The following is a 15,885-nucleotide window of genomic DNA, read 5'->3' on the forward strand; positions in this document are numbered from 1 at the left end:
AGACCGACGATAGCAGCAAGTACAGGTCTTTTAACTCCCCTGATGACTCCGTAAGGAAGAAACCCGTCGGGAGACGATGTCCATAGCCGGGGCTTCTAGTTTTGCTTCACCATTACGGGAGAACTCCAGACAGTCAGGAATTTCTCCAATATCTTTGGTGAGATCTACCCATTATTTGGGAATACTTAGTGTACATATTGGTTGCTTGTTTGGACCAATGTTAATGACGTACACATATTTAAGCTATTTTGAGCATTTGTAGTTCTACTGTAAGGGAACGCCCATTAACATTATAGGGGGCAAGATGGTTCCATATTTACAAGAATGCGGACTACTGTGCATTTGTCATAATGTTGGCTTCGAAGCCACTTTGCTATGCTGCTACTAATTGACAGTACTGTGTGGTATGGTTGATAATTGGGACGCACACAAGCACAATATAGCGGTTCAGTCCCCAGGTGTAACACTACAGGCTATGGACTCGCATCAGTGACTAATGCTGTCCTCACATTTTTTATATAAAAGCCTCCTGATATAACACTGCGGGCTGTAACTTGATTCCAATCAAGTATCCTCCGAGTGGTTCTGATATATGCATGTCTTGACATTAGCTTGCATAGATGGAATAAGTAGATATCAGTCCATATCTTGTTATCCCTTATGGTAGATGGTCTTGTGATGCATTATTCTTTTGATTTAAAATTTGCATTCTCTCCATAGGGATTAGGAGGAATAGTGCTTCCCTACTGCACTTTAGTAGTGTAGTTTCTCTGCATCACCTTGGTTGCTGGTACATCACCAGTCCAACGTAAAATCAGTACGGTCATTTTATATTTGTGTCTGTGTTTGTCTTCCCTTCTGTGTTAGGGTATAAGGCACTTCCTCACTTTGGTCCCTTTCCTCCGTGTACATATTTTTTGTTTTTGTGCATATGTCGCATTTATTTAGTATTTTTTAACATTAGTAAATAAAAGTCAAGTTTTATTGTATCCAATTGCTACTATTGGCCATAACGTTTGTGCAGCACTATATGGGGCCATAACGTTTGTGCAGCACTATATGGGGCCATAACGTTTGTGTAGCACTATATGGGGCAAGTGTCTGCATGGGGCCATAACGTTTGTATAGCACTATATGGGGCCATAACGTTTGTGCAGCACTATATGGGGCCATAACGTTTGTGCAGCACTATATGGGGCCATAACGTTTGTGCAGCACTATATGGCACAAGTGTCTGTATGGGGCCATAATGTTTGTGCAGCACTATATGGCGCAAGTGTCTGTATGGGGCCATAATGTTTGTGCAGCACTATATGGCGCAAGTGTCTGTATGGGGCCATAATCAATGTTTGTGCAGCACTATATGGGGGCAAATATCTTTATGGAGCATCTTATGGAACATAATCAGCATGTGTGCAGCATTATATTGGGCAAATGTCTATGGAGCATCTTATGGGGCCATTATTAACCTTTATGCAGGATTATATGGGGCATTTTTTAATATGGAGCATCTTATGGGGCCATCATAAACTTTATGGGGCTCCTGATTCAATATGGATATTCAAAAACACTTAACCTACTGATGTCTCAATTAATTTTACTTTTATTGGTATCTATTTTTACTTTTGACATTTACCGGTAGCTGCTGCATTTCCCACCCTAGGCTTATACTCGTGTCATTAAGTTTTCCCAGTTTTTTGTGGCAAAATTAGGGGGGGTCGGCTTATACTCGAGTATATACGGTAATTTTTTGTTAATAAGATAATAAGGCAATTTTGCTTTGGACTATTGTTTATGTGTGGGGAATTTTCTGATTAATATTCTGGCGTCTTCTAGACGGCAGTTTGCTTTTTTATTGTCCTTTTTGGCTTGACAAAAAATATTGATTTTAATAATTTGTGTGGGATCTCTTCCATGTCCAAAACATTTAATGATGTGGGATTTTGTGGTAACATTATAGAATGCTGCATATAAGCCCTGAAAGGTGCTGGCCGTAACTCGTATCGGCCAAACCTGGTGACAGGTTCACTTTAAGACTGATATATTGTAGCAAACTTTGACAAAGTATGCTCTAACTTCTAATATGCATAGTGGTTAAACGTTAACTATATAGGACCAATGAACCACTTCAACTGGGCAACATGTGTTCTCCGCTCTTGCAGCCTGAATGAGAGCACATAAAAGTGCAGCTGAGCTGTGGATTCACTACGTGACATGTGAGTCACTGGTACAAGTCTCACCACACCCCACTCTCTAACCAATGCAAAGAATCAGGAAAGAATGAATGTATCTTTTTAGGATAAACATCAAAGCACCTTACTTTACATATATACTTAAGGTACCTTCACACTAGACGATAACGTTAACGATATCGTTGCTTTTTGTGACGTAGCAACGATATCGTTAATGAAATCGTTCTGTGTGACAGCGACCAACGATCAGGCCCCTGCTGGGAGAACGTTGGTCGCTGAACAAAGTCCAGAACTTTGTTTCGTCGCTGGATCTCCCGTGGACATCGCTGGATCGGCGTGTGTGACACCGATCCAGCGATGTCTTCACTGGTAACCAGGGTAAACATCGGGTAACTAAGCGCAGGGCCGCACTTAGTAACCCGATGTTTACCCTGGTTACCAGCGTAAAAGTAAAAAAAAAACAAACACTACATACTTACCTACCGCTGTCTGTCCCCGGCGCTGTGCTCTGCACTCCTCCTGCACTGGCTGTGAGCGTCGGTCAGCCGGAAAGCAGAGCGGTGACGTCACCGCTCTGCTTTCCGGCCGCTGTGCTCACAGCCAGTACAGGAGGAGTGCAGAGAAGCTGAGCGCCGGGGACAGACAGCGGTAGGTAAGTATGTACTGTTTGTTTTTTTCACTTTTACGCTGGTAACCAGGGTAAGCATCGGGTTACTAAGCGCGGCCCTGCGCTTAGTAACCCGATGTTTACCCTGGTTACCCGGGGACCTCGGGATCGTTGGTCGCTGGAGAGCTGTCTGTGTGACAGCTCTCCAGCGACCAAACAGCGACGCTGCAGCGATCCGGATCGTTGTCGGTATCGCTGCAGCGTCGCTTAATGTGAAGGGGCCTTTACTTCACCCAGGGAAATAACAGGGCCGCCTCTATCCAAGGGGTGTGAATGGGAGTTCTCACCTGTTTGTATTGGGCAGCCTGTGTCTCAGCTCCCCCGTAGAGAACTCATTATTATCCACAGCAGACTCTAAGCTAAATGTAGAATTCAGAGGGCTAGGGGAGCTTGGCGTTACAGAAGATTTAAGAGTCAGTGCTTGGACCTCAGGACTGACATTGGGAGAAGAGAGAACCTGAAAAAAAACACAAAAAAACACAAGTTTCAGTATAAAAAAAAGCAAATTATGATTTTGTCAGGAAAATACAAAATGCATTTGTTCAGTTTGCAGAGACTGAGGGTATGTGCACACGTTCAGGATTTTTCGTGATAAAAACACATAAAAAACGCATACATATGCATCCTATCATTTAGAATGCACTCCGCAATTTTTGTGCACATGATGTGTTTTTTCCGTGGAAAAAACGCATCGCGGTAGAAAAATAGGGATTTTTGTGTACTCACCGTAAAATCCTTTTCTCCGAGCCATTCATTGGGGGACACAGACCGTGGGTGTATGCTGCTGCCAATAGGAGGCTGACACTAAGTGATACAAAAAAAGTTAGCTCCTCCCCTGCAGTATATACCCTCCTGCTGGCTCTCAGCTAACCAGTTCGGTGCAAAAGCAGTAGGAGATCAATAACAATATATGAGCGTATAGCATGTCATATTCTAAAAAACAAGCATAAGCTAATAACAGGGTGGGAGCTGTGTCCCCCAATGAATGGCTCGGAGAAAAGGATTTTACGGTGAGTACACAAAAATCCCTATTTCTCCTTCGCCTCATTGGGGGACACAGACCGTGGGACGTCCCAAAGCAGTCCCTGGGTGGGGACAACAATAGATCAGGCCCTGTGTAACCGCTACTTACAAGTGCGCCACCGCGGCCTGCAGAGTCCGCCTGCCCAGACTCACATCTGTGGAAGTGTGGGAATTATAGTGCTTCAAGAATGCATGCGGACTGGACGAATCCGCAAGCTTGCAGGCGTGCCTTGCTGACGCCTGGTGCCTAGAACCCTTGATAGACAGGAAGATAGGCTGACATCTAGCACGGAAGGACTCCTGGATGGTGAAAAGAATTCACCATGTTATCATGGTCGATGAAACGGCTAAACCCTTCCTGAAAATGTCAGGAAGCCCAAATAAAATGTCCAACCTTCAGAAGGACGCTGTCCTCAAGACGTACCTACTCAGAGCACTCACTTCGTCCATAATATGGGGGATCTTATTCCATTTTGTGGACTGGAGCCAAAAGAGATGAGGGAAGAACTATGCCCTCATAACAGTGGTAATACAGTACCACCTTGGTAACAAGGGATGGAGATGGCCTGAGGACAACCTTGCCTCGAAGGTAATAAGGGAAAAAAGTCTGAAAGAGCAGAGAAGCTAGCTCCGAAGACTTGTCAGAGTGAGAATATCGCAGAGGAGAACGGGACGACTTTCCCTGATAGTAAAGTCTGCCCGGATGAAAAAGGAGCCTACTGTAAGGCTCCTAGGAATAATAAGGTCCCAATGATCTAACGGTATGCGATAGGGAAGAACTACGTGTGAAAACTCCCTGTGAGAAAGTCCCTACTTGCAGTTGTGCTGCGATAAGGCGAGAAGATACTAGCTCCGCAAACAAAAAACGGACGTGGTCAGTGCGGATCTCTGAGGATCACTGGGGCCCCTTTCTGCTTCTGAAAGGCTTTTGGAAGCAGTGAAAGGGGAGTTATGGAAACTGGTACCACGGCAGAACCAGAGCATGGAGAGCGATGGCTCTTGGATCTCGAGGCCGAACCACGAACTCGAGTACATTGGCCTTCAGTCTGGATGTCATCCCACCAACAACTGGAGAGCTCCAGTAAGGACAGATCTGATGGAAGACTTCGGGGTGAAGTTCCCACTGAATTGAGGCTGAACCCTGACGGCTGAATTTGTTTGCCGTTCAGAGTTCTACTTCTGGGATATATACTGCCGAGATCACCGAATAATAGACTTCGACCCATCAGAGAAAGTGAGGTACCTCGGTCATGGCGCCTGATCGTGGGTACCTGCTAGATGACTGACGTAAGGCACCGCCGTGGCATTATCCAATTGAATTCGGATAGGGTGACCCGCCAGAAGGCAGTGGACCTGATGTAAGACTACCGTTCGGATCTCCAGAACAATGATGGGGAGAAGAAGACTGGCATTGGTAGTTACTAATAACCATTGAACCGGGAGAAAGGCCCTGGATAAAGAAGGAGCTCGGAGACTATTGTCTGAAAGTCTATTTGACTTGCTGAAAACGAGCGGAGCGAAGGAAACCGCTTCCATTGTCGTCACCATTTTTCCTCAGAACTCTCTTAGCAAATCGAATGAAATGAGGGGTGAGTAATCAAGTCCTCAGAACTCTCCTTGCGCGAGCTCCCTGTTGAAGGGCCATGACCTTGTCTCGAGGAAGAATTACCATCCTTCTAGAAGTGTGCAGGATCATCCTCAAAAAGGATATCTGCTGGGCTGGAAATGAGGAGAACTTGTCTAAGTGTAGCTGCCAGCCCAGGAGAGAAGGTATCGCAAGAGATATAGATGACTCAGCGTAGTCCTGGAAGGGTGGCTAGACAGACCAAACAGGGCAGGACGAGCACGCCTCTAGAGTGCAAGAGAAACATGACATCCGCCATGACCCGAGCGAACACTCTGGGTGCGGAAGCAAGGCCAAGGAACAAGGTTGTGACATGAAAATGCTGTTGACGAATGGAAAGGCGAAGGAATTTTTGCAGAGGGTAAGCAACCCGAATGTCGATGGATGCCGGAAACTGCACCTTTTTCTGTTGAAGTAATGGCTGAGCGGAGGAACTCCATCCAAAGAAGGAGGACCATTTCAAAGGTTGTTAGAAGTTTGAGGTCCAGGGTCGATCTTACTTTTCGTTCCCCTGTTTGGAACCAAGATCCCTTAGATCTAGACTGTGCTGGACAATCCTTATACAATCCTTTGTCAGTCTCCTGCTCAAAGGATTTGATTGGCCAGTTGTTGCTGGTGTGAATCAAGTTAGTTAAGGTCTCCAGCCAGGAGACCATTGCTCTAGCAATCCATGCGGCCGCTAGGGAGGATAGAGCGCTGGACCCGAAGCCGCAAGACGGAACGAACCAGATTTGCTATCTGACAGTCCGTGGTATTTTTAATTGATGACCCATCAAGTAGGGATACTGGTAGGAATACCACAGGAGATTCTACCCGGTTAATCTGCCCCATGGCAGAATGTGAGACTGCATCCAGCAGGTCATAGTCTCTTGCCATCGCCTCTTTTCACGGTGCAGAGATAAAAATTAGGCACCCTCGATCCATCAACCTCTTAACAGGGAAGTGGAGAGGAATTGTCCGCCTTCTTGCATCATCCACTAAATAGTGGTGATGCAGAGGGGGGAGCTCGTACGCCAAAAAGGGTGCCTCTATATGTCCGCAGAGTACAGGTCTCCAGGTGGACAGGACAGGTTGTCTGGCGTTAGGCCTGGATGCAGAAGAGGAAACATGGAGACGACACTCCGTGTGCTCGTCTGTTGATGGTGTGGGGAGATCGGTGCCCTTTAAAGGACCCGTCGCCCTTAAAAAACAGGCCAGGCATGGCATCCCACGTAGAGGCTTCTGTCCAGTGAATCGCTTATCCGAATTGAATGGCAAATGCTCTCGAGGGAGTTTAGTCTCTGAAGCTCTGGCAAGCTCAGGCAATATCCAATCCATATTCAGAAAAGTAAACAAAATAAAAACGTTGGGGTCTGAAACAGACCCATGTGCCTCCTACAGACACTAAGCAAGAACTGGTTAGCTGAGAGCCAGCAGGAGGGTATATACTGAAGGGGAGGAGCTAACTTTTTTTGTATCACTTAGTGTCAGCCTCCTATTGGCAGCAGCATACACCCACGGTCTGTGTCCCCCAATGAGGCGAAGGAGAAAAGCAGCATGTTCATTAATTTTGCAGATATTTCGCGCTTTTCCTGCTATTTAATGCATTGGGAAAAGTCCAGAAAAAAAACGCACAAAAAACGCATGCGGACAGAAATGTCCGTTTTTTGTCAGGAAATTTCTGCAAGAAATCCTGAACGTGTGCACATACCCTGAAAGTACTTGCAAGTTTATGTCACTCCACTTAATTAAAGGGAACCTGTCAAACCCCCCCCCCCCCCCCCCCCCAGGCGTTTGAAACTAAAAGAGCCACCTTGTGCAGCAGTAATGCTGCATTCTGACAAGGTGGCTCATTTAGTTATTGGTGCTGTAACTGCAGAAATAATTCGTTTTGTAATTTGTCCGAAATACCGGTCTTCAGTCCTGGAGGCAGGTCTTTCCCCCCTGCTGCAGACGCCTCACAGCCGTCACTCAAGTCTTCTTGGCGCCGCCTCCTCAGCGCTGTTTTGAAATCAGCAGTGTCTTCTGATTTATTCATACTACGAGGCTGGCATTCACAGGCAGGGCGGCCGCACAGGCGCAGTCAGCTAGACTGCATATGAGGACAGACGGGCAGCGCTCACTGCGCCTGCCCCAGGCAAGACAAGAGCGCAGGTGTCGGCAGATTTCAAAACAGCGCTGAGAAGGCGGCGCCAAGAAGATTTGAGTGACGGCTGTGAGGCGTCTGCAGCAGGGGTGGGAAAGACCTGCCTCCAGGACTGAAGAAAGGTATTTAGGACAAATTACAAAACGGATTATTTCTGCAGTTACAGCACCAATAACTAAAAGAGCCACCTTGTCATTGTCAGAATGCAGCATTACTGCTGCACAAGGTGGCTCTTTTAGCCTGGGGGGGGGGGGGGGGAAGGACAGGTTCCCTTTAAATGGTGAATGACTATGCATTGACCTCCGCCTTTTCAACTAGAACTTCTGGGCATGTTAAGACCAGTGCCAAACCGCCAATGGCAGCAGTGCCAACACCGAGCTCCTGCCACAAGCCGTCATCGCAAGTTTAACTGTATTGGCATCCGCTGTCGATACAGCTGAAAGCAATGGTGAAAGAGGGAGCATCAGCTAACATTTCCTCCATCATTCTTCCTCAGTGTCTGATGTCTCAGCGCATCACGGGCGTCATGAAGTCACCACTTGGTGCCCATTGCACTGAGAGTGGACACTTCAGAACGAGGAGGAGAGGTGAGTATTGTTATTTTTTTTTGTTTGTAAATCAATGACTACATTTTGGTGGCAATTATATTACATGGAGGACTATGGGGAGCACATTGTACTTCATTGGGGACTATGGGTAGTGCATCATACTACATGAAGGACTATGGAAAGTGCATTCTACTATATGGAGGACTATGGGGTGTGCATTATACTATATGGAGGGCTATGGGGTGTGCATTATACTATATGGAGGGCTATGTGGGGGCCATTATACTATATGGATGGCTAAGTGGGACCATTATACTGCATGCAAGCAATTATACAATGTGAAGGTTTGTGTGGGGTCTATCCATAGTGTGTAGGGCTAGTGCGGGCCATTATACAGTGTGGTGAGGTCTGGGGGCCATTATATTGTATGTAGGCCCATTATACTGCATGGAGGGCTGTGTGGGGTCACAGTTGGGGGATCATAGTGTACTGTGGTCACCATACTGTGCAAGTGGAAGGTACTGTGGGGGTATGATGCAGTGTTTGGAAGGCACATTAGTTGGCATCATATTTATGGGTGCAATTCTTGGCTTCAGTAGGAGTAAAATTACTTTGCAAAGTTGTGAGATATGCTCTTCTGTGACCCCCACCGAACATTAATTATTTTATTTGTTGGGGTGTGGGGGGGTCCAATTAGAACTTCTCCTATGAGGCCTCATGATTTCTATGCATGCCCTTGTTTAGCCCTATGCTCATTTTTAAAATTAGTTGGGTCTCCAATTTGGATTTATTAATTTAAAAGTTTTTTTCCCCCACAAGTATGAAAGTTATCACCTATCTGATCACTGGGGTCAGACTGCTGAGATTCTCCACTGATCCAGAGAATCAGTGCAAAGCTCAATTATGTGCACTTCACTTTCATTCATCCTAACAGGAAAGCCGAAGACCAGCTGAACACAGCACCTTGCCATCTCTGGTGGTCCCATGGGTAAGTGGGTAAGGGATCATTTTCCTACATGAATACTCCTATAAGCTAGATGTATTTTAAAGCAACTATTTGAACAGTATCTTCGTTATATTGATGGTGCACAGTTGATATAGTGAATAACTGGTTCTCCACAATTGCTTTTAAAGGGAACCTGTCACCCCGAAAATCGCGGGTGAGGTAAGCCCACCGGCATCAGGGGCTTATCTACAGCATTCTGTAATGCTGTAGATAAGCCCCCGATGTTACCTGAAAGAGGAGAAAAAGACGTTAGATTATACTCACCCAGGGGCGGTCCCGCTGCTGGTCCGGTCGGATGGGCGTCTCTGGTCCGCTGCGGCGCCTCCCATCGTCATTCCAAGACGTCCTCTTCTGATCTTCAGCCACGGCTCCGGCGCAGGCATACTTTGTCTGCCCTGTTGAGGGAAGAACAAAGTACTGCAGTGCGCAGGCGCCGGAAAGGTCAGAGAGGCCCGGCGCCTGCGCACTGCTGTACTTTGCTCTGCCCTCAACAGGGCAGACAAAGTACATCTGCGCCGGAGCCGTGGCTGAAGATCAGAAGAGGACGTCTTGTATTGAAGAGAGGAGGCGCCGCAGTGGACCAGAGACACCCATCCGACCTGACCAGCAGCGGCACCGCCCCTGGGTGAGTATAATCTAACGTCTTTTTCTCCTCTTTCAGGTAACATCGGGGGCTTATCTACAGCATTACAGAATGCTGTAGATAAGCCCCTGATGCCGGTGGGCTTACCTCACCCGCGATTTTCGGGGTGACAGGTTCCCTTTAACCCCTTCATGACCCAGCCTACTTTGACCTTAAAGACCTTGCTGTTTTTTGCAATTCTGACCAGTGTCCCTTTATGAGGTAATAACTCAGGAACGCTTCAATGGATCCTAGCGGTTCTGAGACTGTTTTTTCGTGACATATTGGGCTTCATGTTAGTGGTAAATTTAGGTCAATAAATTCTGTGTTTATTTGTGATAAAAACGGAAATTTGGCGAAAATTTCGCAATTTTCACATTTTGAATTTTTATTCTGTTAAACCAGAGAGTTATGTGACACAAAATAGTTAATAAATAACATTTCCCACACGTCTACTTTACATCAGCACAATTTTGGAAACAAAATTTTTTTTGCTAGGAAGTTATAAGGGTTAAAATTTGACCAGCGATTTCTCATTTTTACAACGAAATTTACAAAACCATTTTTTTAGGGACCACCTCACATTTGAAGTCAGTTTGAGGGGTCTATATGGCTGAAAATACCCAAAAGTGACACCATTCTAAAAACTGCACCCCTCAAGGTGCACAAAACCACATTCAAGAAGTTTATTAACCCTTCAGGTGCTTCACAGCAGCAGAAGCAACATGGAAGGAAAAAATGAGCATTTAACTTTTTAGTCACAAAAATGATTTTTCAGCAACAATTTTTTTATTTTCCCAATGGTAAAAGGAGAAACTGAACAACGAAAGTTGTTGTCCAATTTGTCCTGAGTACGCTGATACCTCATATGTGGGGGTAAACCACTGCTTGGGCGCACGGCAGGGCTTGGAAGGGAAGGAGCGCCATTTGACTTTTTGAATGAAAAATTGGCTGCACTCTTCAGCGGACACCATGTCACATTTGGAGAGCACCCGTGTGCCTAAAAATTGGAGCTCCCCCACAAGTGACCCCATTTTGGAAACTAGACACCCCAAGGAACTTATCTAGATGCATAGTGAGCCCTTTAAACCCCCAGGTGCTTCACAAATTGATCCGTAAAAATGAAAAAGTACTTCTTTTTCACAAAAAATTTGTTTTCGCCTCAATTTTTTCATTTTCACATGGACAACAGGATAAAATGGATCCTAAAATTTGTTGGGCAATTTCTCCTGAGTACACCGATACCTCACATGTGGGGGTAAACCACTGTTTGGGCACCATTTGACTTTTTGAATGAAAAATTATCTCCATCGTTAGCAGACACCATATCGCGTTTGGAGAGACCCTGTGTGCCTAAACATTGGAGCTCCCCCACAAGTGACCCCATTTTGGAAACTGGACCCCCCAAGGAACTTATCTAGATGTGTGGTGAGCACTTTGAACCCTCAAGTGCTTCACAGAAGTTTATAACGCAGAGCCATGAAAATAAAAAAAAAAATTTCTTTTCTCAAAAATGATTTTTTAGCCCGCAATTTTTTATTTTCCCAAGGGTAACAGGAGAAATTTGACCCCAAAAGTTGTTGTCCAGTTTCTCCTGAGTACGCTGATACCCCATAAGTGGGGGTAAACCACTGTTTGGGCACATGTCGGGGCTCGGAAGTGAAGTAGTGATGTTTTGAAATGCAGACTTTGATGGAATGCTCTGCGGGCGTCACGTTGCGTTTGCAGAGCCCCTGATGTGGCTAAACAGTAGAAACCCCCCACAAGTGACCCCATTTTGGAAACTAGACTCCCCAAGGAACTTATCTAGATGTGAGGTGAGCACTTTGAACCCCCAAGTGCTTCACAGAAGTTTATAACGCAGAGCCATGAAAATAATAAATACGTTTTCTTTCCTCAAAAATAATTTTTTAGCCCAGAATTTTTTATTTTCCCAAGGGTTACAGGAGAAATTGGACCCCAAAAGTTGTTCTCCAGTTTCTCCTGAGTACGCTGATACCCCATGTGTGGGGGTAAACCACTGTTTGGGCACATGTCGGGGCTCAGAAGGGAAGTAGTGACTTTTGAAATGCAGACTTTGATGGAATGGTCTGCGGACATCACGTTGCGTTTGCAGAGCCCCTGGTGTTCCTAAACAGTAGAAACCCCCCACAAGTGACCCCATTTTGGAAACTAGACCCCCCAAGGAACTTATCTAGATATGTGGTGAGCACTTTGAACCCCCAAGTGCTTCACAGACGTTTACAACGCAGAGCCGTGAAAATAAAAAATCATTTTTCTTTCCCCAAAAATGATGTTTTAGCAAGCAATTTTTTATTTTCTCAAGGGTAACAGGAGAAATTGGACCCCAATAATTGTTGCGCAGTTTGTCCTGAGTATGCTGGTACCCCATATGTGGGGGTAAACCACTGTTTGGGCACACGTCGGGGCTCGGAAGTGAGGGAGCACCATTTGACTTTTTGAATACAAGATTGGCTGGAATCAATGGTGGCGCCATGTTGCGTTTGGAGACCCCCTGATGTGCCTAAACAGTGGAAACCCCTCAATTCTAACGCCAACACACCCCTAACCCTTATCCCAACTGTAGCCGTAACCCTAATCACAACCCTAACCCCAACACACCCCTAACCACAACCCTAACCCCAACACACCCCTAACCACAACCCTAACCCCAACACACCCCTAACCCTAACCACAACCCTAATTCCAACCCTAACCCTAAGGCTATGTGCCAACGTTGCGGATTCGTATGAGATTTTTCAGCACCATTTTTGAAAAATCCGCGGGTAAAAGGCACTGCGTTTTACCTGCGGATTTACCGCGGATTGCCAGTGTTTTTTGTGCGGATTTCACCTGCGGATTCCTATTGAGGAACAGGTGTAAAACGCTGCGGAATCCGCACAAAGAATTGACATGCTGCGGAAAATACAACGCAGCGTTTCCGCGTGGTATTTTCCGCACCATGGGCACAGCGGATTTGGTTTTCCATATGTTTACATGGTACTGTAAACCTGATGGAACACTGCTGCAGATCCGCAGCCAAATCCGCACCGTGTGCACATAGCCTAATTCTAAAGGTATGTGCACACGCTGCGGAAAACGCTGCGGATCCGCAGCAGTTTCCCATGAGTTTACAGTTCAATGTAAACCTATGGGAAACAAAAATCGCTGTACACATGCTGCAGAAAAACTGCACGGAAACGCAGCGGTTTACATTCCGGAGCATGTCACTTCTTTCTGCGGATTCCGCAGCGGTTTTACAACTGCTCCAATAGAAAATCGCAGTTGTAAAACCGCAGTGAAATGCGCAGAAAAACCGCGGTAAATCTGCGATAAATCCACAGCGGTTTAGCCCTGCGGATTTATCAAATCCTCTGCGGAAAAATCCGCAGAGGACCAGAATACGTGTGCACATACCATACCCTAACCCTACCCCTACCCCTAACCCTACCCCTAGTTCTTACCACAACATTAGTGGAACAAAAAAAAAAAATTCTTCATTTTTTTATTGTCCCTACCTATGGGGGTGACAAAGGGGGGGGGGGGGTCATTTACTATTTTTTTTTATTTTGATCACTGAGATAGGTTATATCTCAGTGATCAAAACTCACTTTGGAACGAATCTGCCAGCCGGCAGACTCGGCGGGCGCACTGCACATGCGCCCGCCATTTTGGAAGATGGCGGCGCCCAGGAAAGAAGACGGACGGACCCCGGGAGGCTCGGTAAGTATAAGGGGGGGAGATCAGGGCACGGGAGGGGGGGCGTCGGAGCACGGGGGGGTGGATCGGAGCACGGGGGGGGGGTGGATCGGAACACGGGGGTGGTGGATTGGAGCATGGGGTGGGGGATCGCTGTGCGGGGGGGTGGATCGGAGCACGGGGGGGGGGATCGCAGTGCGGGGGGGTGGATCGGAGTGCGGGGGGGTTTGATTGGAGCACGGGGGGTGTGATTGGAGCACGGGGGAGTGGAGCACAGGACGGAGGGGAGCGGACCACAGATCGGGGGGCTGCGGGGTGATCGGTGGGGTGGGGTGGGTGCACATAAGTGTTTCCAGCCATGGCCGATGATATTGCAGCATCGGCCATGGCTGGATTGTAATATTACAAATCGCTCTGATTGGCAGTTTCACTTTCAACAGCCAATCAGAGCCCCCTGGGCTAAACTACCACTCCCCCTGTCCCTGCAGATCGGGTGAAATTGGAGTTAACCCTTTCACCCGATCTGCAAGGACGTGATCTTTCTGTGACACAGCAAATGCGTCACAGGTCGGATTGGCACCGACTTTCATGACGCATACGCTGTGTCACAGGTTGGGAAGGGGTTAAGCTTTCTTTTTGTCTTAAGATACATTCATTTTAATTTATTATTGTTATAAACTGCGCCCAGTTCTGTCATGTAACATCACTCATATACACTACTTTAGGCATATATGGCAGTAACGTCCACAGCATGGAAAGACATACCATAAGTGCAACCACGCATGGACCCATGAGGTAAGGGCACCACTTCTACCCGTAAAGCAATTATGCATTATGATGAGCTATTGAACAGCAAAAGGTCCATATACTGATCTTGCACAGGGCCCTCTCCTGTCTGTGTGGGTGCATACAAGCCAGAAACCTGTGGATCTATTAATGCCTGGACTGCAATATGGAGAGAACATCGACTCACCCTCAATGTAAGTCTCATGAGAATCTCACTGTTTGCTCCTGGTGAAGTCAGAGGGAACCAGCCATCACGTGTCATGGACTCCGCGGTTAAGAGATCAGAGAGTGGCATGGTGAGAGACCCCAGAGACTTATTAGACTCATCTTGAACCTTAGAAAAAAAAGACCAACATCACCATCTGACAAGGTAAAGTAGATCATTTATATTCAAACACGGCTTATGTAAAACATTCTCCTGAGAATATAATCTTCCTACTAACTTGTAGCTGCAGAGTCTCATTTTTGGGGTTCTTGACTAGGAACACACAGCTTTCCTCCCACACTGGCTCAGTGTTCTTTGTGGTGACCTGAAGTAAATGATTATTATTACTACAGATGAAAAAAGAACGCCTGTGTCACTGCATTTCACAAGGTAATATGATAATATACAGTACATAAGAGTGAAATTTCAAGAGTAACATGAAGGGATCGGAGCGTTCTACACAGCTTGTGTCATGTATAAGGCACTGTCCCAACGAGGTCCTGCATGAGGCGGAACAGTGCATTGGTTTTATCTGGAGTGAGCTAAAAATTTCCTACTGAGGAGGTTCAATGTTATATTAAAGAAGCATTCCTCCTCCCACCAAGGTTTTCATCCTCTTAATATATTACAATCATATTATATAGCACTGTGTACATACAATTGCTCATTTTGCCTTTCTACTCTGACAATTCTTCTCTTTTCCATTAGGTTTATGACATCACGTGATTAAAACCTGACTAGCTGAATCCTTCTAAGCGCTATGTAGAAACAGGAGGTCAATTTTCCCTGTATGAATCATAATTCACTGCAAAAGTCCCTGGTAGGGGGGAGCAGCTGGGTCAGGAGATGATGAGGGGAATGATAAATGTAGGGACAAGAGACTTCCTGTTTCTACATAGAGAACAGAGAAGAATTAGCTGGGTAGAAAGGCAAGATGAGCAACTGAAACTACACACTGCCATATAATATGATGATTGCAATATATTAGGATGATAAAAACTTTGATGGCATTGCTTTTTTAAGGAGTATCTGTCCCCACTTGGGATATGTCTCTTTTTCGCAAACACTGTGTAATATTGTTCCTCTGTTATTCCTCATGAACATTTATCAATACATTAACTAGCAGTTTCCATTTTCCCTTTCAAATAAGAGTGTGCCTCCACAGTGACTGTCAGCACTGGTTGGACAATGTCTGGTTGTATGGTGAAGGGACAACACCTTTCTCCAAACTGGCCACAAACACAGTTCAAGTTATTCGTAGACTTCTAAACGAATGGCACAATACAAAGGTCTAAGAAAAGAATGATAGGAAGAATTCTTGTATTTCCTATAATGGATATACAAGGGATGACGACAGGTCCAATTACAGGTACGCTGCAAATAATCAA

The 15,885-nt window shown here is 46.0% G+C and overlaps 1 protein-coding gene across 1 annotated transcript in view; it reads right to left on the reverse strand.

Moving 5' to 3' along the window:
- Positions 1–15,885, reverse strand: part of ESYT1 (extended synaptotagmin 1) — a 171,577-nt gene that overhangs the window by 22,519 nt on the left and 133,173 nt on the right. Inside the window, exons 24-26 of the mRNA XM_069758408.1 lie at positions 14,736–14,822; positions 14,480–14,626; positions 3,147–3,316 (exon numbers count right to left, since the gene is read on the reverse strand). Of these exons, the coding sequence (XP_069614509.1) occupies positions 3,147–3,316; positions 14,480–14,626; positions 14,736–14,822 (404 nt within the window). The remainder of the gene's footprint in view (positions 1–3,146; positions 3,317–14,479; positions 14,627–14,735; positions 14,823–15,885) is intronic.

Source organism: Ranitomeya imitator, chromosome 3 (assembly GCF_032444005.1).
Source record: "Ranitomeya imitator isolate aRanImi1 chromosome 3, aRanImi1.pri, whole genome shotgun sequence".
NCBI classification, from domain to species: Eukaryota; Metazoa; Chordata; class Amphibia; order Anura; family Dendrobatidae; genus Ranitomeya; species Ranitomeya imitator.